This window comes from Pyxicephalus adspersus, chromosome 8 (assembly GCF_032062135.1).
Source record: "Pyxicephalus adspersus chromosome 8, UCB_Pads_2.0, whole genome shotgun sequence".
NCBI classification, from domain to species: Eukaryota; Metazoa; Chordata; class Amphibia; order Anura; family Pyxicephalidae; genus Pyxicephalus; species Pyxicephalus adspersus.
The window spans coordinates 34,333,446-34,358,410 of NC_092865.1; the positions used below are offsets into that span (position 1 = coordinate 34,333,446).

At 37.6% G+C, this 24,965-nt stretch overlaps 3 protein-coding genes across 7 annotated transcripts in view; 1 reads left to right on the forward strand and 2 right to left on the reverse strand.

Annotated features, from left to right (window-relative positions):
• Positions 1 to 8,357, reverse strand: part of SASS6 (SAS-6 centriolar assembly protein) — a 31,689-nt gene extending 23,332 nt beyond the window's left edge. For 2 of the 3 annotated variants that reach the window (XM_072419989.1, XM_072419990.1), the window contains exons 1-9: positions 8,053 to 8,357; positions 5,514 to 5,574; positions 4,069 to 4,253; positions 3,469 to 3,640; positions 3,295 to 3,372; positions 2,711 to 2,830; positions 1,684 to 1,875; positions 1,210 to 1,404; positions 1,048 to 1,137 (exon numbers count right to left, since the gene is read on the reverse strand). In XM_072419989.1, the coding sequence (XP_072276090.1) occupies positions 1,048 to 1,137; positions 1,210 to 1,404; positions 1,684 to 1,875; positions 2,711 to 2,830; positions 3,295 to 3,372; positions 3,469 to 3,640; positions 4,069 to 4,253; positions 5,514 to 5,574; positions 8,053 to 8,123 (1,164 nt within the window). In that variant the 5' untranslated portion in view covers positions 8,124 to 8,357. The remainder of the gene's footprint in view (positions 1 to 1,047; positions 1,138 to 1,209; positions 1,405 to 1,683; positions 1,876 to 2,710; positions 2,831 to 3,294; positions 3,373 to 3,468; positions 3,641 to 4,068; positions 4,254 to 5,513; positions 5,575 to 8,052) is intronic. The other variant, XM_072419988.1, reaches the window with a different exon arrangement.
• Positions 8,358 to 8,469: 112 nt separating this feature from the next.
• Positions 8,470 to 17,071, forward strand: TRMT13 (tRNA methyltransferase 13 homolog). 3 transcript variants are annotated; one of them, XM_072419992.1, is made up of 11 exons: positions 8,470 to 8,744; positions 9,686 to 9,732; positions 10,519 to 10,585; positions 11,068 to 11,127; positions 11,764 to 11,833; positions 12,927 to 13,033; positions 13,284 to 13,451; positions 13,589 to 13,655; positions 13,741 to 13,815; positions 14,534 to 14,924; positions 15,033 to 17,071. In XM_072419992.1, the coding sequence occupies exons 1-11, from the start codon at positions 8,574 to 8,576 to the stop codon at positions 15,220 to 15,222; spliced, it is 1,413 nt and encodes a 470-aa protein (XP_072276093.1). In that variant the 5' UTR covers positions 8,470 to 8,573; the 3' UTR covers positions 15,223 to 17,071. The 3 variants fall into 3 exon arrangements, with proteins under 3 accessions (XP_072276093.1, XP_072276094.1, XP_072276096.1); XM_072419993.1 differs by having other exon boundaries at positions 8,482 to 8,721; positions 10,524 to 10,585; XM_072419995.1 differs by having other exon boundaries at positions 8,590 to 8,744; positions 10,524 to 10,585.
• On the reverse strand, positions 13,473 to 24,086 carry LRRC39 (leucine rich repeat containing 39). Its single transcript, XM_072419996.1, has 9 exons — positions 23,795 to 24,086; positions 22,264 to 22,427; positions 21,179 to 21,284; positions 19,746 to 19,902; positions 19,136 to 19,272; positions 18,220 to 18,365; positions 17,970 to 18,122; positions 17,325 to 17,470; positions 13,473 to 15,448 (listed from the first exon to the last, which is right to left on the reverse strand). The coding sequence occupies exons 2-9, from the start codon at positions 22,386 to 22,388 to the stop codon at positions 15,426 to 15,428; spliced, it is 993 nt and encodes a 330-aa protein (XP_072276097.1). The 5' UTR covers positions 22,389 to 22,427; positions 23,795 to 24,086; the 3' UTR covers positions 13,473 to 15,425.
• Between the last annotated feature and the right edge of the window lie 879 nt (positions 24,087 to 24,965).

Sequence of the window (24,965 nt, forward strand, 5' to 3'; positions counted from 1 at the left end):
CGTCAGTTGATTTGGGAGTATTCCCAAAGAGAAAAAAGGCACATATTTTTTCTTTAAAAAGGAATAGCCGTTTACTAATTTTACCAGCATCTCTGGTGCCAAACAAAAGGAGCAAAATTGTATTTGGTTTTTCTGTGCTTCTTACAAGCTCCAGTTGAATGTTTCAATGTTGGCACCAAATTCTGTCCCTTCCTTTTATTCTGGAATGCTCCTCTTTCTGCCACTCAGTGGAAGAATTTTCCTCATATGTGAGATTTTGATGCAACTTTCTAATCAAGCGGCATATTCTAGGTTTTAAAACTCATCAATTTTCAGAAAGGGTTAGTATCCAACTCAACCACATTGGCATAAACCATTACAGATACATTGTCCACCAATACCTGCATCAACTGATCCCCCAACACAGAGTCTCCTACTTAGTCTATAAATGTGGATGCCAACAGAGTGCACCAGGGCTAATACTGAAAAAGGAAATCCCTATTGTCCCCCTAGAGGACAATCAGGGTGCAAAGAGGTTTGATGGGTATCTGTTAATCGCTGCAACATTAGTTGCAGTCGAGTTAAACTTCTTACGCACTAGATTTTATTATTGGGTGCCTACACAATCACTACTGATAGAAAGCCACTTAAAAAAGGATTATTAAAGCGTTTCCAGTGACAAATATTGAGCACATGTTCATAGCTTTTGAAATATTACTCCCTGCACTAAGATGTATGAAAGGTAAGCGGTCAAAGTACTTATGAAGGAAGACCAACCACCACCTTCTTTGGAAAGACAAAGATTCATGATTGCTAATGGAAATGGCCATCGTCTTACATAGTTGTCCTATGCATATACACTGAGATGGTAGTGCTGCTTTTTAGTTGAATACTATCACATATCTGGATCCTAAAACATTTAGTGATATCACAATGTGTTTTTATCTCTGTGTGTTATTAAAGTTAAAGAATTAAAAACAACTTTTCACATTAATTCATCTCTTGTACAACCCATAATCCTTCGTATCATATGGACCACTTGAGCAAGGATACTGCACTGGTTCTCACCTTGAGGAGCTCTGCAGATAAGGACTGAATAGTTGCTTCCAACTTTCCTATCTGTGCCTGCTTGTTCTCTGTGCTCACTTCTAATCCACTCTGTAAAACACCCACCAGTTACAAATCGTTCATTTCTTGTAACGTATATATTTTGTACTCTTAGGCACTTACCTTTTGCTCTTGTGTGGCTGAGAGGATCTCATTACTTCTCTGCACTATTTGATCCTTGTCTTTCAATTCCTGCTCCAGAACAGCAAGCCGAGTCTGAAGACGATTCATCTCTTTTTCCTTATCATGACACTCTGCATCCAGTGTGCTGTTCTCTCTACCCAAGGAAGATACTCTTTGCTGTGCTCTTTGTAATTCCTAAAAAAAAATAAAACAGACCCAAGATATTGCAGATTTTGCAGTTACCATTTAAAGTTGGACCCAAATTAATGTAGTTGCGTATTTGTTAATATAAAATATGTACTATTCAGAGGAAATTAACCCTTTACCAGCTTGGTCAAAAAGAAAGGCAGACAGTAAAAATGGGACAGAACCCCTGCCCCTCCTAAAAAGCATATAGTTTGATTTCCAATGATTAAGTATTAGGCAGATAATTAATAAAATTTAAAGGACACATTTAAAATCTGAACTTTTTACCTCTTCCAGTCCTTGGAACTTTGCTCGGAGCTCTCGGACATTAGATTCTGCTTTGTATCTCTTTTCCAGAAGTTCTTTATTGGAATGTTCAAGCTCGCTCACTCGGCTCTGTAGCTGCTGTGTGCTCCTCTGAAGTGAGCTTTCAAACTCTTTCCTTTGTTGTTCATACTGTTGAAGTAGCTGAGAATAAGCCTGGAAAAATGAACCATGTAAAAATAAATGTTCCTAAATGTTTACATTCGCACATTAACAAAAAAGTGTGCCAGTTTGTGATTAGAAGGAATCGGTGTGGAATATTTGTGTTAAGTCCACTGTTAAGAAAGCAGTTATGGTATTTTTATATCATTTTATTTACTTACTGCTTTGACTGGCTGCATACCAGTTCATGATCAGTGACTAAAAATATTATACATAACCTAAACAATTAAATATTATAAGCTGCGATTACTGACCTAGTTCTAAAAAATGCTGCTTGCTTGGCATTCTGAAGCACTACTTTTTTCTTTTTAAAGATTGATGTTCAGCAATAGCAGCTTTGATTAACTGCTAGTTGAAGTCTAGTTTAAATCAAGATACAGCGAAAAAATTTGCTCTTTGCAAAAGGAATTTGGCAATGGCAGTCTACCTACTACCCCAGTTGTAACAGTAAAATTTCTGTAAATGTACAACAAAAAAGCATCCAGAGTTGTACTGAATCTAATTTTGCTTAAACTCCCCTTGCAACAAGGCAGAACTTTGTTACAGAAAGAGACAGGTGATGTCCCTTCTGCATTAAGCATTCGTACTTGCGTAATTCCTCCTTCCAACCTGCATACACAGCTTTGTTTTGGTTGCTGAGACACCCTGCACATCCTCATTTCCCTTACAGCTGTCAGGACTAAATGAACTCCTGTATGCCCAATGTGGAAGTTGCATGATCCTGGCCCAGCCAAATCAAGATGACTGAGGTTCAGAAGAAAGAAGAGAAAAGCAGCAAGAAGTTGGCAGCGGCATTCAAACACAATAAATCTCATAGGACTCGTTTTACCTGCTGAGCCTTCTCTTTTTCATTTGTCATCTCTGTTGAATGCTGGCTGGTAAGTCCAGAAATCTTGAGAGAAGATTCACTCTTCAATTTTTCCAGTTCATTAATTTTATCAGACAAAGCCTGCATGGAGAAAAACATTGTTAAAGATAGTTTATTAAGCAATTCTCCACTAAACACCAAGTACGCAAAATTATAGAAGACCATATCTAAAACAAAGCTGTAAAAAAATAAAGTTTAATGAGCTTCTGAAGACACTTTTTTCAGGGTTTAAAATCCTCAAAATAGTCAAAGAATGTGTAGAAGTTGTTTGTTACTACTGACATCAAATTAGTCTGTCCACTTTCTTTCCAGCTTATAGATCACTCTGTACGTTCTTGGTGTTGATCAACATGTAAAGTGAAGTTTTCTCAGATAAACAAGCGTTGGCAAGCTCTAACAGAGGGTTTCTGGCCCTAAAAAGTTTATACTTTATTCTTGCTTTGCCGAATGGGAATTCTCTTCCACTGCTCTTAAGGACTCATGTATATGTATGGCAAATATTTACTATTTTCTAAATACATGAACTGTTTCTGTAAAATACCGACCTGCTGAGCACAAATTAGCTGCCGGCTCAGATCTTCCTCTGTTTTTTTCATTGCTTGCTGTAACACGCATTTTTCTTCCTGCGCAAAAAGAAATCAAAGTGTTAGGAGTAAATGCGATGAATCTGAATGCAAGATCTATCAACTTTATGATAAATTCAGAGAGAGATACCTTACCTTAATGCATCTCAAGCATGTAGCCAAGTATGTCTTTACTTCCACGTCATTTGCAGGCTGGAAGCGAAGGGAAAGGTGTGTCAGGTGCTTAAATGAATTGGTCTCAACCACGTCAAGCTGAGCAGGTGAACTACCCAAGACCAGGCCTGAATAAGACAACTGTAGAAGGAACCTGAAAATACAGATCATGTTAATACAATTTCTGATTTTACATCCCCAGATGCAACATGGAATGAATAATGAAAAAGCATCCATATAATGTAAAGCATTTACCTAATTAAAGGCTATCAAAACATTCAAACCAAAATCCTTAGATGCGGTGACTGAATTTTTTTTTTATTTTTTGGTCAAGAACATTTAGCAAGTACACAACATTCCTGCTAATCCTGGCGGAGGTGTTGTGTGCTAGATTGTTCTGGTGAGCTAAACAGAAAGAAATTCATCTGGAAACTAATAATTCCATCACCCTATAAAATGGAGATGGATGCTTGATAGTTTGGGCAATAACTGTAGATAAAATATGGCAGATGTAGCCACCCAAGGATTGAAGTGTGTTATTTGCATGCAGCCAAGTCAATCAGACATCACCCAATTCCTTACCTTGGTGCATCTTTAGTCTCTTCATTAAGACACTGATGCAGCAAGTCAATAAACTTCTGAGGAAAAGCTGTATAGTCTACCAGCAGACCCTGTTGTAGTTTCAGGCTTTGAAAGTCGTCTTCAGAAATGACAAGATTATACAGAAAGAAAGGATCGCTATCATCTGTCATCCGAACAACCAAATCCTGTAGAAAGGAAATAGAGTTACAGAAGACCAAAACAAAGTTGAGACAAGACCTAAAACTTCATATATAACATTACACAACTGATCAGTGAGTGTTGCACACGCTCTCCCTAGTGACTTGTCTTGAATTCTGCCCCTCAAAGTTTTCTGAAGTAAGCCTGTAGTGTGTGTGTGTGTGGGGGGGGGGGGGGGGGGTCTGCTGGGTCTCCCCCATAGTTATGCTCACTATGTGATATATCACCTATGTGATGTCACTGATACTTTTACAAGGTAATATCTGTGCTTTCAAAGACTGTGGGTGTACACACAAAAAAAAATGGTAAATAATTTCCCTTGTTTACTTGACTCGTACATATGAATTTTTGTTATTTTTGTTGACAATTTGCTATCTTGCTAAACCAGTCTACAAAATAAATCACAGGTTCTGCTGGTATTTAAAATTTAGCAAGCAGACACTTCAGTCCATTACCAGTCTTTTTGAGAGTTTTTGGCTGCTTTAAGTTACTTGCCAGAAGGAGCAGCGATGTCACCACTAGTGATCTGGAGGGTTGTAGTAAGAGATATAGAATTCTAACTTTTTCCTTTTTATATACAATTTCATCTACTAAAAGTAGGTCATTTGGGGAGAGGGCCCAGGAAGTATAAGTGGTCTTCTTTTGTAGGTCTTCTTACACTCCCTCCATCCCCTTCACATTTACAAAGTTATATTTTTTTCCCGAGAGAGAAGTTTCTTTACGTCATAGAAGTGATAAGAATTAAACATAAAATAAAACTCTGAAAAGCAGCATCTGAATAAACAGACTCCACCAAATGTATGGCACAAACCAAATGTTTTTGCTTCTAGCTTTGGTGGGAAATTTAGCTCAGGTTTTTAATTCCAACATTTTTTGATGAATAATACTTTTATTTAAATATATGAAACCTAAGTTGAAAACTGGAGAATCTACAGTTACCAGTGTCTGAATATATGTCGATTTCAAATGTGCAGATACAATTTTATTTCCATTTTACCCAGCTACCCAGCTGTATGTAGCTATATATACCTACCTTTCAGGTCCCAAAGGCCCCGTGAGCCTGTAAGTGGCCCTTACTAAACAATAATAAAAAATATATGTATTTTTATCACAGTGGAGACAGTGGAGATGTGATTTGTACAATGATGAGAAAGTTGTTCTACCAGACATAGTACAAACAAATTAATTGGTTCTTTTTCTGCAAATATTAACAGGATTTCTTTAGATCACAGACAACGTATACAAACCCTTTTATGGATGGGAGTGGAAGATATGTGCAGCTCAATGCAGATACGGACATTCTGTCGCCTAGAAGACATTAAGAAACTTGTTAAAAAAAAAAAGCACCAATCTATAGCATGCAGAAACGTTTACAGGAACAACGCATCAGGTCAAACATAAATTAAGTAAACAAAATATGGAGGCTGCCATTTTAGAAACCCTTGTGGAAAGGATAGTTATGTGGTTGTTATGCCAACTCTCTGGTTTCAGTAATTTTACTGAACTGGAATAAATATATCAAGAAAGTCAAAGTAGAAGTGCTTTTCTTTATACTTGCTTGGGTTTACTCAATAAATTCAGGGAAGGTGGCGACCATCACAGGTAACTAGCGCTTTTAAAATGGCAAGTTAGAAGTGGCAACCTCTAGAAACAATAGATGGAAGCTGTGGCTGGGGAAGTGAAGGGAAAGTGACAAAAGTACTTTGGTGAAAGTACACTTATCCTTTAAATCATAAGATATGTCAGGACAGATATATGGGAGCTGTCACATATATCCTTACTTCACTACTTACAGATCTGGTTTTAACATGTGTATTAGGGATGAAAACACTTCAATGGCTGCATGTTTGTTTTAGCTTAGTGACCCACTATAGAATGAGGGAATGATTAAGATGGATTAAGTATGTGCCTTCAGTAATGGCAGCTCCAATTATATCCTGACATGTTCTATTTAAATACTAAAAGCTGATGTGACCCTGGTGTGAGAGAATCAAAAGAACAACGTTGTGTGTACATTCCCGCCAGAACCATGATGTGCAATCTACAGGGAATCGAATGGCCACAGCTGCAAACTCTCCCTGAACAACATCCAACCGTGCACAGAAAAATGGGAAGGCAATCTACTGTTGGGATGGAGGATATACAATCTCTTCACAGAAAAAGAAGAGGACCAGCCACGAGAGTTTGCAGCAGAGGCTGTGTAGCTCCCCATAATAATAAATCTGGCATGGGCCAGTGAGAAGGACAAGAAGGCACATCAGATGTACTCCGATGTAGTATTTCACAGGTATTTTATTCTTCTATGTGTACAAGTTCAACCCAGCGGTAGGGGAGGCAAACAAAAGTGTTTTTGTGGCTAAATTTACAATCTATAAGGGAGGTAAAATAAATATTAAAATCTCATTCCACTACAACCAAAAGCCCATTAACATTGTATGCATCCCTTCTCCTTCCCAAATCATCAACACTTGGTAAGAAATGTAAGCAAAAAGAAAAAGGTTAGAAATAGTTAATCATCTTCTGCATTACTGGACATGACATCCCGTCCTTTCAGAGAGAATGCCGTGAAACACAAATCCAGCAAGATCTTATGGAAACAGGGCCCAGTCCATTACAGAAGCATCTTTTCTTAAAAGCCAGCTTAAAAAAAATTCTGGGTTGAGCACTGAATTTAAGGGGATCTACAAGGTACATCTCTATGGGTTTCCTTGCTCCAATACATGTTGTGGCATGGCAGTGTGTATGTGAATAAAGAAACATAGAAAAGAAAGGTTTGAGGCTCATTTTGTTTAAAAACCCATTAAAAATGTGTTGCTATATTATTGATTTATAAATAATAATATCATAGTCACATATCATATCACCAGTCCCGTTACAATTCGGTGCTAGACAAAAAATTCAGGTTCAGACAAAAAAAATTCAAAAAACAGGTTATACCGTAGGTACAGGGGTTTAGTATTTTGAAGACTTTACGGTTTGAAAGTGATGAGCAGCAATCTTTGAGAGTGTGATGATAAAGCAGAAAAAGTCAATGAAGTCATTTTGGTTGCTGTTATTGAGGTATTTGTTGGCCTGATTGGGTAAATAGTTTGATGAATCAGCAGTGTTGTTGATAATTGTATATTATCCATCCATCCATAACTGGGGGTTGAGAGTCCCTCCAGTTAGGGGTGTAGAGATATAAAAGTCAGTGTTCTCCCCAGACCCTTTTAGCTGGGCGCACCACCCGGCAGTTTTCAGCAACCACCCGGCTGTTTTTGGGTGGTTACTGAAGAGTTTGGTGACAAATCATGGGCTTCCACCCGCCTACAATTTCTTTCCACCCAGCTTAAAAACTTTTCTAGGCTGAGCACTGAAAGTATTGAAAAAAGTAAGGATCCAGGTCTGAATAAAGAATTTCAAAGGAGGATGATCCTGGTGTTTCCAACCCGAGGAGTAGCTGAGGCAGCGAGAGACAACTTGGACCTGTCCTGTTTGGACATGAAACATTTTGCTTGCTATACAACCTTTGCATGTATATATATATATATATATATATATATATATATATATATATATATATATATAATATGTATTGCCCTGTGATGTGGGGTATGAATGACACTACATTGTAACACACACAGATCAGGGCTGTGTGTCTGTGGGATGATCGGGGGTTGTGTATGTCGGCACAAACCCAGCCTGAGATTCCTCAGTCACAGGGACATTTATTTATTTCATTTGGGCTGAGATTGCCTTTATGTTGTATATATCACATTAAAATTATATTACAGGTGATAGATTTACCTTTCCTTGCAGTCCGGGCCTCGCAGCAGAACCTTTAGCTCCCGGCTCAGCAATTCCTGGACCTGAGACATACTGCGCCCCGGCTTGTGTGTGCGCTATAGAGTTCGGTGGCCTCCACAGATACGTCCTGGCCTGTGTGTCTGCACCTGAGCCTCAAAGGCTCCCCCTACTACCACAGCTCCCGCCCAGCACCTCGGCACTTATTATTATGTCTGTGCCCACACACGGCGCCCCCTTCATCCACTTGTCCCCCACTTCCCCGGCGCCCCGGTCTCTCTAGCCGCCTCAAGCAGTCGCGGTATTATTTCCAAATCAACCGCCTGCTGCGTTCTTCCTGTACGTGGTGACGTCGGGGCTTACCGGACTCTACGTAGTTACGTTTATTACGTGTGCCACAATTAGTAGCCATCTTTGTAACTGGCAAAAGGGATCCATGTTGATGTGTACAAGAAGGGGATAGTGGCTGCAAGTAGGGCTTGAGGTTATTCCAGGGAGAACTACATACAGAAACGTAGGACATAATGGAGTTTATTGAGGGACAAGTAAACCCTGTACCGGAGGAGGAAGCTAAGCATGCTGCTGGTCCCCTGCCAGGGAGATGTGCCTACTTTGTGCAGAGGAAGAGACGGTATTGCAAGATGATTGTATCAGAAGGGAAGAAGTTCTGTGGTGAGCATGCAGAGAATGGGGAGGTAATTATTTGGGTATATAGAACAGTATATGAGTGTGGATTGTCATGCTGGAGTATGTTTTACTAGACCGGAAGTGAGGAAAAATCTCCTGCAATACAAAAAGACAAAACAGAGGTTGTAGCACGGCCATACCTGACCATAAAATCCCTTTAATTCTGTCTGTGCTGCCTTCAGAGAGATTTTCCCTTACTTCCTGTTTTGTGGACAGCAAGACGTATATGCAGCTTGTATTACTTGATTCTTTTTGTTTCTTTTAAAATGTATTTTAAGTCAAAGGTTTTTGCTCTTTTGTGGATTGCGTAGAGAATGGCTGAAGCCCTTGTTATGATTTATCCTCTCTTTATGGCTCAGTTAAAAGAGATTTACCTTCACTTCCTGTCTTGGTGTCAACACTGTAACAGACAGAAATCAAGGGAACTTAGTAAGAGTAACACAGGAAGAAATATAAATCTTTCTCCAGTAATAGAGGGGGAAGGTTGAAACTACCATTACATTTGTATTTGTCTGAGCCCCTGTTTTGCAGAATTTCCTGTTTGGATGAATCCTTGACAGCAGTACAGGAAGTAAAGGTAAATCTAATGAAATGATGAGAGGTGTGCTGTCCTAGGGTGACGACCCTGTTGTATTGTTACAGTATTACAGTACAGTAAATAAATGTTGTCACCCTAGGACAGGAAGTGTGTTGCTTGCAGAATTACCAGGTAAAAATAAAACAAATAGAAAACTAATGTAGACCCACATCCGGGGACTGGTAAGCTTCAATACTCATTTTTGTTCAGGTGCATGATTTTGTTGGTTGAGTCACATGGGACCATCCTGATGGGTTGGTGCTCTGCATACATCGGCCCATCTATGGGCTCTCTGATCTATTGGGAATTTCCCTTTATATTATCTGGGAGAATCCAAAAACAAAGACTGGTAATATTTTTATTTAATTGCAGGAAACCAATGGAAGAAGAAGAATTCCTTGTCCACTGGACCCCAAACAGTGAGTCTTCCATATGTGATCCCACTTGTTTTCTGAATAGTGCACAACAAAGGTATAAAGGTAGATCTGGACTTGTCTTGGGGAGCTGTATGTATTTCTTGATGCTATATGGATCTTGTTGGAGGTTATCACTTCAACTGATTGGATTTGCTGGGAACGTGAACACAACGGGCTTGATTTATTAAAGCTCCCCAAGACGGGAGAAAATAGATTATCATGGGTCAACCTGGCTAATCCAGCAAACCTGGAATGGATTTTTAAAAAATAATTTGCTATTATTTGGTAAATGTTTTTAATCATTGACCAGATTCTTTCTAGGTTTTCTGAATCACCCAGTTTCACCCATGTCTATCTTCTTCAGTCTTGGAAAGCTTTAATAAATCAGGTCCACCAGTGCAGCCTTATAATATGATCCCCATGGATGGATGAATGAAGCTGCCACACAGACCCAGTGGATGTATGATGACTGATTACCATACATTATATGCCGGTGTCTTCACTTGCACTGTATCCTAATGATCATAATCCACAGTGCTCAACCCAGGAATTTTTTTGAGCTGGGTGGGAAGAAATTGTAGGCGGGTGGCAGCCCCTGTATTGTGACCCAACTCTTCAATAGCCACATAAAAACAGCCGGGTAGTTACTGAAAAGTGCCAGGTGGTGCGCCCCGGTTAAAAGGGGCTGGGGAGAACACTGATCCGATGTGTGAACTATTCTGATTATTCTGTTTGTCTATGAGCATTATACATACATTTCCTAAAATAGGTTTTATTTTTTTCTCCTAGCACAGTGTTTGAGGACCAGTTGCAAAAACACATTAAGAAATGCAATTCCAGGGAGAAGCCCCCACCAGTAAGTAGACTAAACATTGTAACAGCAGTGCAAACTTTACAAAAAGTCCAGGCAACATTGTTTTAGATGGAGTTTGGTGGGGTTGGTGTTTGTCAGGTCAGTATTCTTGGTGCTGTCTGCATTCATGAGATTATTCTGACGAATTTCAAAGCTCAGGTATAATCTGCCAATATGGCTGATGTATAAACTCCCCTGGAACACGTGTATTGCTGTTCATCTGTTCCTTCAATCTTCAATCAACTGTTCATAGTCAGCCTTTGCAAAGCACCTGGGGAAGCAATACTGCAGATACCTGTGACACCAGCCTATCATAAGGGAGAGCCGTAGTAATCAGAAAAGTTTTTTATAACCTGTCCAATTGCTATCACCCTAAATAAACCTTGACCAGAGGTGTCTGTGGATTCCCTTAGATATTAAACCATTATACAGTTATGGTGCCTTGTATAGTTTTTGCTAATAATGACTTCTTTTGTGTTTGCCAGGTCTTTTATGTGCAAAATATCAATTCAGGTGCTGTGGATATTCACACCTGCGAGGAACAGGTATTTCAAAGCATAGAACGCATACTAATTTTGGGTATATTTATATAAATATAATGTCCGGATGTGCTGATTTCTGTTTAGCATTTTCCCTTTTCACTCATTAGTGGACAATTTATTAGCAGCACCATGCTAAACATATACCGTTTAGCACGTAGGTGATGCTGAAGCTTTCATAGTGTGGTAAGATAGTAAGAATCACAAAGCTGACCCCACAAATCAGATAAATACAGCATTACATTCATATAAAATGTGACTTTTGATATCCAAATAATGGCAGGTAATGTAACACCACATGTTTTCTCTATTGTTGTTTCTATTTACCTCTTTTTAATTCTTAGTTAACCTCAAAAATTCCTAATTATTCTATTTTAATATGAGAATATATTAAAACTTGTATTTATTAATAATATTAAATATTAATATTATTACTTGACCTGTGTTTGTTCTGGGTCAGTGATCAAACTACTGAACCAAGATGGTCAGCATGACAGTCAGGAAACTGATCAGATACCTCTTATTTCACTAATGGGCTGTAATGAGGAAGTTCTAAATTAAATTTCAAAGTTCAAAAATGCAATTATAAAGGTGATTATCCAGTGATTACATGATTTTTTTATATTTCTATGGTTTTTATAGGTAAGCCTCAGTTCCCTGTCCAAAGAAGATCTGCAAAAACTGATCGAAACACTACGAAGGGTCACCAGTGGTAAGTATGGAGTTTACTGAAAGTTGAGGTGCAAGCAGAGTGATGGGAATTCCCACCTTTGATGGTTGTTGTTCTGGTGAAAGCTGTACATTTATGACATTTTAGCTTTTTTTCTGCATCATTACTGGTTGTATCCGTTATTATAAAGATTCACTATATTTGCCTTGATGACAAACAGCAACTTCATCTCCCTATATCCAAAACTACAAAAAAGTTCCACTTTCAGAGATCCTGCTAATATTTCTCTGCTATTTCCACTACTGTACCCTGTAACCATTCATGTTTTAAGTATTGAAATAAAAAGTGTATTGTGAGTTTTGAGACACACACACACACACACACACACACACGAGCTCTTTGGGCTCTATTTATAAAGCAGAGAATCTAACATTCCCTAAAACATTCCTTGGGGGATAATCAGTTACTACAAATAAAACACATGGTCCTGGAAGATTATTCACTAGGGAATATTTTAGTGAATATCTTTTTTCCTGCTTTATAAAGAGTCCATCGTATATTTTATGTACCCAATTTCAATATAATTCATTTTTTTATTTATTTTATTGCATTTATTTACACTTTTTCAAACATTCTTACTATCACATGACAGGTTAGCAGTCAAGGGGTTAGTGTTAATAAAAAAGTTACCTAATGGGTGTCATGTTGCTGTTTCAGGAGTATCACCAACACAAACAATTAAACCTAAACAAGCACAGTAAATTATTTTTTCATTTGCAGGTTTAAATTGATTGTACTCTGAAAGCAGAGTTTTTACATAGGAATAAGTTATTAGATGATTATTACCCTGCAGCACCAGTCACTGCCATAGGGCTCCTAGTGGTTACAGCTTAAGAGAATCCAAGGTATTTTTTATTGGCTGGATAGAAATTGAGTTGTTATTGGAAGACAAAAGAAAAGTGCTGGTGGCAGACAGCTTGGGTCAGAGAAGAAAAAAAAAAAAAGACAATGAGCTTGTTAAGGTAAAGGATACATTGATCTGTTTCTCCAGATGAACCTTGCATATGACTCCAACAACCACTAGGACACATTCTAAATTCATTTAGTAATTTGTTTTGTTACCATAATCTTGTAGGTCTAGATCCACCACTGCCAAACAGGAAATTATGTCACGCTGCATTACAAGAACCATTGAATGACCCAGCAAATGGAGATAGCGCTTCCAAGCATCTCAAACAACAGGTATGCAAATCTGGACAACTTCAGTGAGAGTCATGCATCCCCGACTCTTGGGTCCTACCACTGACTCATTGTTTGTGCTCAGCATTTGCTCTTTTTTTCCGATTTCTGTAGGTAAGTAATATACCTCATCCTTTTTTCTACCTCCACCTTATAGAATGTTTATCTTATTAATTGGTAGCAATTTTTCCTTTCTTGTAAGAGTCCTTTATCAGTTGGTGTAGCATCAGTATGTGTGTGTTTTCTTTCACAGGCCTCTATTTTGGGTCATTTGGATAGGTTGGGTCTGCTGGTCACTTCTCGCTGCTTTGTAGAGTTCGGAGCAGGCCGAGGGAAATTATCCCACTGGGTGAACATTGCTGTAGAAGATGCTGATGATGTCCACTTTCTACTGGTAGAGAGAGCCACAACTAGATTTAAAGTAAGAATTTTTACACTGTCCTGAACAAACCACATTTTTTTTAATATCCCATTTTTATTGCAGATTTACATTACATTATAATAGATTTGACAGTTTAATTGAAGTGACTGGTAATGGTATCATGCGTTTCATCTAAGGTGGATGGGAAACAGAAAAAATCAACTTTTGAGAGACTGCATATTGACATCCAGCACCTTTCTTTAGGTTAGTAGAATGACAAGATATGAAGTAGTGAGATAGGAAGGTGAAAAGATGGCACAAAAAAATATATGTAATTGGTTCTTTTTAGAGCGTGTTGCCAGCCTGGTTCAGAAACAACTGCCAGTCATTGGAATTGGAAAACACCTCTGTGGAGCTGGAACAGGTCAGTGGATTCATTGACAGGCTGTGATCGATCTGTAAATCGTACAACTTTCGAAAGTAACTGTGACATTATAACATTCCTGCTGCCAGAACCCTTTACATTTGCCATATACAAGTAAATAAGGAGTTAACATTTACCATTCATGCTAATAAACTTATATTACTTCTATACTAACACCTACCCTTAACAGTAAAAATTAAAACAAAACAAAAAAAAAACTCTTGCTTTGCAACAAGATGAAGCATGTAGCAAGTGACAATATTTTTTCCCAGAATATGAAGCAATATTAATTTAAATTTATGGTTAAGTAACCATTATAAACCTAACTTATTCGCAGGGAAAATTGCACACACTGTTTTAATTAAGGGTCTGTCATAAAGCAGAAAATCTGACATTCTCTGGTGGAGAATCATCTACTGCCAATGACACAACTAAACCAATGACAGATTCAGTGCTTTATAAATAGACCCCTAAGTGTATCTGTACTTTAGCAAATTAAGAAATAAATTAGCGGCATATTGCATAGTGTTTTCATGTGCCTACTTACCCTGGCAGGGGGGTTTCTCTAAAAAAAAATAAAAAAAAAAATTATGGTCTGATCCCTTGTGTTTCTACTCTTTGTTCCCTTTTTTTATGACCTCTGTTTGATTTTATGTTTTTTTTTATGCACATTTTGCTGGTTTGGATTCTGAACCTTTAATCATATATTAAATTGTAGATTTGGCTCTTCGCTGTCTTGTTCAGAACTTCTCCAATCTAGTGAAAGGACCTCCATGTAAGCGCTTCAAGATACATACTGGAAAACTTGAGAATGCAGACAATGCAGAAGACAAATCAATATACCTTTGTCCCGTTAAAGGGATTGTTATTGCTCTTTGTTGTCACCACCGTTGTGACTGGCACCACTATGTGGGCAGAGATTTCTTCCAAAAGCTGGGACTAGGACAGAGGGAATTTGGAGTTTTCCAGCGGATGTCAAGTTGGGCAACATGTGGTTCTAGAATTTCTGAGCAAATTTTAAACCAGAATGAGAAAAGAGAATTTGAAGAGGCAGAAGAACATGAAATAGATCTGAAAAACACAGACTGCAGCTCAGAAGGAATACAAGGGTATGTACACTGTCCTATACATGTACTTAATATTTTATTTATTTTACAGAAACAAAGCAATACATATGTATACCTGTACAAAAGTGCTATCTTTTCTTCTGTTTCCAGGCTTTCTATTACTGTTGAGGAAAGAGAGAATTTAGGACGTCTTTGCAAACTGTTAATAAATCACGGACGTCTGGATTACTTGAACAGTATGGGCTACAATGCAAGCCTAGAATACTATACGGAGCCTGAAGTGTCCTTAGAGAATGTACTTTTGATCGCAGTACCTCAACTGCAAAGCACAGACTCTTAAATTGATGTAGAAACATTTTAGTTCACAAGTCTTTGTTCTTACTGCCATCACAGCATCCACAATGTAAAAAAATTCTAATTTTACTTTTAGTCTCAGCCTTGATGAGTTCTTTCTTCACAGTGCATTTAAGCCTTTTAAAGAAATTCTAAAATCCTGAGCATATGTACAATAAAGTTCCCGCTGCTGATCCAGCTTTGATGGCTTCACTGAGGATCCAGCTTGGTGTCTGAAATACATAACATGGTTATTCTCCAGGCTCATCTGATGTAGGTCCTGTCACTGCACTGTTAGCTCATTATTAAAAAATAAATGTATTGTGCATACTCTCCCACCCGCTGTAGACAATCCATGTTTTATCCAGATTTACAGGTGTTGTTGCATGGACTGGGATGTAACATGGCCAGATGTATCATGTCATCCTCTCCCCCAGCTTCCTGCAGTCACAGGCTGAAGCTTCCAGCACAGCCTTGTTCGATAACATCAGTGAGGCTGGTTTTGGGCGCACTTCCTTACAGTCTTTGTATTGTCTGCTAATATCTCACAAAGGTCTGAGAGAGCCTGGTGACATAGTAGCTAACAACAATAGCAAATAAAAACAAAAAAAGGAGTGTCATATTCTTGAATTCACAATGCTACCTGTAAATCAGTGGTGAAGGAGTCTCTTTGAAAACGGAAAAAACATGGACCGGGCCACTGCTGAGCTTTGCTGAAAAATTTGGCTGCTTGACCCTTTTTGGCTTTAATACATGTCAGAAATCACTGTGTATTTTTGTTTCAGATCAGTGACCTGCATGCCAATGTAATAAACAGGGACAAACAGTAACAATAACAACTGGGCATCAGGCATTTATTCCTGATTTTCAATTCATAGAGGCAATTTATATCAACATCTGCCATATTGGTTATATATTGGTATATCCAGACATTGCTGATCACATTATGATTGGCATTGTTTTTTTTTTCTTTTTCTTCATACAAGGATTATGTGCAAATGAAATGTTGTGGCAGTATGAGCAAAGAAACTAAAATTAAAAAAGGCAACTTTTAGGGTGTGTGTGTGTGTGTGTGTGTGTATATATATATATATATATATATATATATATATATACACCAACCTGACTGTTTAACATACTGCCACATCTATAATCTCCATAATTGTTGATATCTAGATTAGTATGTGAAACACAAGGAAAAGCCACATGTCTATTGGAATGTTTTTTAACCAACTTGATCGTATTACACTTGCATATAGACTGAATGATTACTAAACAATGGCTTTTGCTATCTAGATTTCTATCTAGATTCTGCCATGATCACTATAATTTCCAGCAACATAATTCTAACATCTGTATGGAGCCTGACATTAAATGACCATTGCTACGGTTTCCATTTTTTTACATCATCCTCCAAAGATGGACTTTTAATTGAATCTTTAGAGAGGTATTTGAAGGGAGACCCTTGCACAGCACACTAAAATTTCCATAAAAAGCTTACAATGTGTCTACATTATGACAATGATAAAAGCACTTTTAGTTAGCTACCAAAATGTGATGGTTTCCAAAACCATACAAGTACAATAAGCATCAGTTTATCTGTCAATAAAATTTGGCACAAGTTCCCTTTAGAACTGATATTAAAATCCTAATCCTGAAAAAAATCTGTACCCCAATGAGGTATTGCACGTGCTATAAAGTTCCAAACCAATCCCAACAAAAGAAAAGATAAAAATGAGCGCTGGCAGGATAAAGATGATGCATGTAAATTAATATTGTGATCTGTCCTAAAGACCCAGATGTGCTTTTTTCATTTATGCCTCTCGGATCATAACTGTAATAAATTTGTACTGTGACATTGTTGTTGCTGTCATATCTAACTTTCTCATGAAAATGCTAGTTACTGAACTGTACCACTGACTTGGAACAGGCAGGTAGACAGCAAAGTTAAGTCAAAACTGGTAATCTGCATACTTGTTCGGGGTCAGAATATATAGCAGCCTCTGGACAAACAGCCAAGCATCAAGTCACAAGACAATGGCTGCCTCTTTCATTTCAACAAGTAAAATGAAATTGTGTGGAAACTTGCAACTATTGTTAGACACATACCTAAGTGGTTGCATTTTAGCATCTCCTGGATATAGGCTTGCATGAACTGTAGGCCATACAGCTCCCTCTCCTCCTCTTCTTCTTCCTTATCACTGGGTGGTAGAGTAATCTGAAGCTCTAATGGGTTATCCCTGAAGTTTACAAACCTAATAAGAAAATTGAATAAAGTTAAAAACATGGACATTTTTCCAGTGTTCCAGTACTCCTTGTTATTTCTGGGTAAATTTAAGTTTTTTTTGTAAAAAAATAGGCTAGTATTAACCAAAACAACTGTAATGAGTTTTAGCAAATGTTACAATACAGTGTCCAACCCAGAATTTTTTTTAAGCTGGGTAGGAAGAAAAATTAGGCTGGTGGCAGACCCTGTATTGTGACCCAACTTATCAGTAACACCCAAAAATAGCCCGGTGGTTACTGAAAAGTGCTGGGTGGTGTGCCCCGCTAAAAGGGGCTGGGGAGAACACTGCAATATATCCAATTATGTCACTGCACTCACACTGAGCATTTATTCAAAAGCTCACGTTTGTACAATTTTATTTTTCACTACTCTTTGAATACTAATTGGTATATAAATATATGTGTGTATATATAATTTTTCTTCAAAGCCTACTTTTTAATGATTTATTCAACTGAAAACATGCCTACCGGAGGTTGTGCAAGCTCTGCAGACAAGGTGGTATCTGTTTCAAAAGATTACTAGTTAGGACCAAAGTGTTAAGGTTTGTCAGGCTAATAATGGAATCTGGAAGGTCAGAAATGTCATTGCGCTGAAGCCACAAAGTGTGTAAAGTTTTCATCCTGTGAAAAAAATAAAGGGAATTTTCAAAGCAACCCAATTAGTGAACTACCACTGCTCGTAGTAATTTAGTAAACACAACTTCCAGAAGATACTTACTTGTCTATATCTTTGGGTAGTTCATTCAGTTTGTTGCTGCCCATGTCCAACCATTCTAATGATGGAAGATCCAAAACAGCCCTTGGAATTTCTGAGAATTGGTTCATATTAAGATCCAAATGGGTGAGTTGTTTCAGTTTACTGATCTGGAGGATGATAAAGTGAGGGTTTCAGAATAAATATGTATATTATATGTACAGGTAAAACATTTTTGGACATTTGTCTGAAATTACCAATTATGATCAACATTTGACCAAGATATTTTCATGGATAAAAAGTCCAAAAAAAGTTTAATTTTAATATTTATTATGCTTACAAATCTGTCACCTGTGTGAAGTGGCTTAAACTGTTGACCAGCTTGGTTTTCTGTTTGCTTTCTAAAAAATATTGGCACCATTGTCATCTATGTGCCAATTGGTAGCAGCACAATGGGTATCATTTTCTCTTCATAGTAAAAAAAGGAAGGTTTAACATCTATTCCCAATTAGTTTTTTCAATAGGCTGAAAAATGCTTCAGGTATGTTGTTTGTTGTCACCCTTATGGTGGCTTTACACTGTCATGTTAGTTTACAGTTTACTATCAAATTCTGCAAAACCTTTAAAATGAAACCTTGCAGAATAATAGTATGGATCAAAGCAATCTATCCAGTTCCACCTATTTAAATACATTAACCTCTGCTGGTGGGTTGCCCCAATCATTTCATCTTTTTCAGTGATTAAAAGCTGTTTGGAATTGCCTATCATTGTTATAAAATTGATATACTTAGGACAAACTTAATTATTCTTGTACCACTGAGCATACTGATGCGTTTTTTGGATTAGAACAAAAATATTGGTGTTCTGTAGGTGAAATGCTTGCCAGTAGGAGGTTAAACTACAAATGGTCTTTATCTCTTTTTGCTTGTTCTTTGGTTACCTGGTTTGGTAGATGAGAAATGTCTTTATTTACAGCAAGTTCCAGTCTTTCTAAACCCTCACAGTCTCCCAGTTCTGCAGGAACCTCAGAAATGCGGTTGTAGCTGAGCAGAAGTTCTCGGAGCTTAGTCAGTCTGCCTATAAATGATTATAAAGTTTAGTTGTTTATAAACTTAGCAGTAAATCTAGTGTACCTTTAAATAAATACTGAATCCAGTGTAATTTCCTCATCATTCCATGCTCCATCCATTCTATGCCACTTCCACCTTCAATGCCACTTTCCACTAGTGCTGTCTACCTACAATACATGTCAACTGATTTAAAGTATGCAACACACATTCAGTACACAGGCACAACAGGCTAATATTTAATTATACTTTTACATAACAAAAAAGTTATAATTATAGTATAATTCAGGAGATATACATAAAGTATGGGAAAACTAGTTCCTTGGCTTTCATACTAATGGTTTGCTTCACTTGTTTCTAAGTCATTGAACTTTACCATATACAGAGATCAGGAATTCTAACACTCCAAAGTATTAAGAAGGCCAGCATGTATTTCCTATACGGCAGGTACTTGTTACACATTTAACATGCATTATGACTTACCAATCTCTCGAGGTATTGTAGAAATAGCATTTCGAGTTAAGTCCAAGACCAAAAGGTTATTAAAGCTTGCTATGAATGTGGGTATGGCCGTCAGTCCGGTGCGGTGGAGCTGCCATTCCTGAAGCTGTGACAATTTTACGAGGCAAGCCGGCAGTGTCTGCAGAAGTATGAACACAATAGAATTAATCTGAGATGGTATGTCTACCCAGCAGAGGATGAGGCATAAGAATAGTTGCCAACAGAGTTACCAAATTTGTTAGCTGGGGAGTTCTGGACTAGTATTGTATGAAATGTAGGGTTAGTGCTTCTTTACCATTCCATCATCATAGGGAATACTTACGTGATGACAAAAGATGGACATTATATAGCAACCTGTTCAGACCTGCGTCTGGTAGAGGCAGGACTTTCAGCATCAAATTTAGAGAACTGCAAAGGACAGTAATGCTAGATATGTAAATGTGTGTCACAATAATTTGTTGTTTATGAGCACCCAGTCATATCTGCTAAGTGTCCCTCTTTCTAGGGGACATTTGTACTATTTTCATGATCGGACAACCACACTCCATGTTACCATGGCACACATCAACCAGTTTTTGCTAGTATAGGTTAATGTTGCCATCTATGTACCCATCTTTCACCAAGATCACCAATTACTGTTACACCATGTCATACAATACATGTCAATTAGGGTGAAGATAGCTGCCAGTTAAGTTTTGATGTATACATATATTTTGGAAAACTATGATGTGATGAGTAGGTTTATATATATATATATATATATATTAGTGATTAACCCAATTAGCAAAGAAAATAAGAAAAACAGATATTTTAATCCTGTATCAGTCCACTTAAACACAATACTTGGGCTCTGTTCTGATTAGCTGTGAGGTTGCGGTGAAGATTCTTCTGCCTAACGCCAGTGAATCGCTTACTTGGGTGAGATGTTACATATAGCGTTTCACCCTCAGCAGCCCAATAGAGAATGAATGGGGCGTTCAGTACCGCTCACTGTTATCTGCTGTCAATTGTGCAAATGCTGGTTCTTTGAGAACGGGTGCTGCAGTACAGGCAGCTGAGCCCTGCCAGGGTGCCAGTCACTGGCAACCACACAAGAATTCTTTTTAGTGATTCAGGTCTAAGCCTAGCCTGAAGAAGTTGGTTTAGATGCCACAAAAGTGATGAAAGCATCATAATATTTTAAAGAAAAGTCTTCTTGATATATGAAAAAGTAAACCAAGCAGACATAAGTACAGATTGATGACCATATTGGTGTTCATGTACAGTTCTGATTGCTACACTGTGTTTTTTCCTGGGTCCCTATTTTCCCTCTTTCTTCTTCCCCTTAAAATATTGTTTTGTGGAGCATTTTATAGTTAGGTCTTTTAAAAAAATCTTTACATGTAAACTAAATCCACTTTTAAAGCCAAGGGTACCTTCCACTCCTCCTTTTCAATCCTGAGAATCAGCCTTCCATCTTCATTGCAAATCTTCTCCTTTAGCTTTGATAACTGAATACGACTCTCCCATACATTAGAGATTCTGAAGGAGCAAAGTAGTGAATGCATATGTAAGCATAAATTTATTTGCATTTTAATTGTATTTAACTTTGTCATAATTCATCAGATCAGACAAGATGTGCATTGGAGAGTAGATGGTACTTATTAAACAGCATTGTACCCTGATGATGATTATTATTATTTATATTAATAATATTATTAAACAGTATATATATAGGGCCAACATATTATGTAGTGTCGTACATTAAATAGGGGTGGCAAATGAGCTTACAATCTAATATAGCACTGTTTATGGCCGTATGACTACTGTATAGCACTGGTCATCAGAAAAGTCTACACTGTATTTGTTTGTCAGTAACAAAACACAAATCTACAAATAAATACTAAAGACTGAAGAGTCTGAACACAAAACACTGTTTTCCATTGTGGTTAACATATGATAAGTAAATAATTAATCTTGAACTTCAGGAGAGCAGCTTAATATAAAATACATAAATATGAATGATTGGTTTTTTGTAATTTTGTCCTGCCATTTCCTAAACTGATACACACTTGTCAGATATCACAATTAGTTTAGTGACCTCACTTTTCTGTAATTAAGAAATTAAACTTGGACACCATTGTGCCCCAACCCATGACTGTATGAAAAAGCAATCGCAAATATTAAAAGGTATATCTCTCTAATATGTTTTTTGTCATCCCAAGGAACATTTAGGGGGTCTTAAGGTGGGCTATTGGGCTGCAGAATACTGAGCAGAGGCCTGGACAGCTGCAGTTTGTGTTACCCAGTTCTGGCTTTTTAACTACCACAGGGTCATTTTACCCTTTCCTTTACCCTTTCCTGCAACAGGGGGAGTGTAAAAAAAAATGCACTTTACTATCTTCATCTGGACCCTAATGTGGGTACCATAGAAAAGTAGTAACTGGTAAGATCATGGGCAGATTTAATTACATAAAAACGTATGATGTGCAAGTGCAAGTAAAACATTCTGGTCACTTACTCCCCCACTGCCTTCCTTCCTCTGCGCTCCTTCTGGGCTTTTAGCTCCTCTTGGTGCTTCTGTATTCGGATTTCCCATAAAGCTCTGATGCTAGAAATGGACCCAACACACACCACAGTGTCCATGTTGCTTCTTCATTCCCCAAGCTGTGCTTAAGAATGCCTCTGTAAACACAGTATATATTATCAATTTACTTTAAGGATTATGTGGGTGCCATAGAAGCCCTGGAATATTGTATTGATAAAAGTATGTGTACTGCTTTAGGCACACATACTAAAGCCTAACACATTTTGCATTCTTTCTTTGCAACTAGGGATACTTATAAAGCCCAAGTCCCATGAACACACACAAACCAGTCCTACCCCTCTCCTACTTTTTTTCAAAAGGATTCAAGCTGGTCATGTGACAGAAAAAGTCCCCTTGTCCTCTTGCTAGGACTGAGAGGTCCTCAGTAATGCAGAGAGTGTAGCTGACTTGATGATGTCAGATCTGTTCTCCACATCATTATACTGTTCATGGAGAAAGCCATTGTAAGTCCCAAGCTTATCCAATGGTCCTCAGACTCCAGAAAGTTGGTTTGGGGGTCATATTACAACCCAGAAATGATGGTAATAATGTTAATAAATTGTAGAATGATTAAATCCTCAGAAACAGCACCAGAGATGAGGCAAGTAGTTGTTTTGTGAGCAGGCAGCTTTTTTTTTTGCAGAAGGGATGGTATATATATTAATAAATTATATGTATAAATGATATCTGCTGAATACATTTTAAAGGTTTTTTTCTAACATTACAACATAGCTATTATATGAATTTATAGGTTATTTTATTCCTCTTTAAAGTAGAACTAAAGCTAAAAACTAAAAACATTGTGAGCAGGCAGGTCTTTTATTACAAAAGAGATAGGTGATATTCCTTCTGTAATAAAGTAAAGTTACCTGCTTGATCACAAATTTTTAAATACATTATCCTGTCCCTATATTTTAGCAGACACCATCTTCTTCTCTTTCGGATTCCTGATCTTTGACCATCATAATTGACCGAGTCACTGCAATAAAAGAAATCCTGCTTGCATATTTTGAATGGGGAGTTTTCCCTTTAATAAATTATACAGGTAAAACATAAAATAATATTTTTCCCATTTATTATGGTTCTGCTTTGCATTGTTTTATTTTATTTTTATGCTTAAAAGTATCGAAGACAAACTCAGCAACCAATCAGATACGTTTTAGTAGACGGACCTCCAACGGTTATTTGCTGATGCAGAACATGGATATTTGTTTTCATTTCTTTTATAATGTATGCTGTTAAAAAAAAAACTATATGCTATTATATTTCTGTCAAACAAATGCATCAACCAAAAAGTAAATCCACACAAAATATTGAAGAAAAAAACAAAAATAATATCCATATTAAATGTGCTGCTATATGGCTGTTGTGTGATATAAATATTCCACAATGATTTATAGATTACTGCTGAACTGAACATTATAAAGTAATTTACGAATACATTTTGTTTCTCATTGTAACTTACCCAGATTGATTTTATCTCCGCATGTTCCCCGCTGTAGTGTGGTAACTTCCATGTACCAATGTAATCACCTATTTATGAAGATTCAAAGCACACAGCAATACTTCTGAGAGAATTCCAGGGACCCATCCAGTGTAATATTATAGAATGTGAACATTTTGCATGAAAATATCCTGAAATAGTATCAGAGGGACCTAGGAGTTCTATGGGAAACCTCTACAGACCTTGTGCTCAGTCTGGGGATGAAGGAATGTCACCCATCATCTGAATGTGACACGTGGCCAGCTGAAAATAGCCGTCATAGCATGAACATAGATAGTGTGACAGCTGGGACGTCACCGGCTTATACTTAATCAGATCCTATGTGACTTCATATATCCCCATAGGCTAATATTATCTGAGGATGTATAAATAATATGTTTCGTAGCATGATATGTGATAGATGTATATTCTCCTTATGATCCATGAGACAATGGTGGCAGAACTTAAATTTGTTTTATGGCAGCAAATGAGAAAAGTTTTAGGCCATGTAGTCCTTCTTTAGACCACTAATTCTAACAGCAGTGTAAGCTGCTGAGCACAAATGCTGGTTCGCGGATTTATTACACATAGCAAATCTATTTTACGACACAGCACAAAGCTGCCTAGCTGTGCTTTATTTATGAGAATACACTTAAAGTGGAACCAAACCTTAAAAAATAAAATACATTGCACGCAGACAGGTCTTTTTATTGGTAAAGGGAACAGGTAATGTGTCTGCTGCAATAACATAAATTTACCTGCCTGATTACAATGTATTATTTTATTATACTCACCTGTCCTCTCTTCGTTGTGGGCACAAGTGTTGGATCTTTTGGTTTGGATTATGCAATTCCAATGCATGACAATGGCAGTTCATTCAGCCCCGGTTGCCCCAGGGATGATGGATACTCAGCATATCCCGGCATCCTACACACATGTGCAGCTCAGTGTACTTTAAAATAAAGGATTGCAATCAGGCAGGTACGTATGTTTATTGCAAAAGAGACATCACCTGTCCCTTCTGCAATGAAAATCCTGCCTGCTCGCTATTTTTAATTGTGGAGCTATAGTTACACTTTAATGTTAACTGCTTAACTTTTCTTTATTGCAGGGGTGTCAAACTCAAATGCATAGTGGGCCAAAATCAAATTTT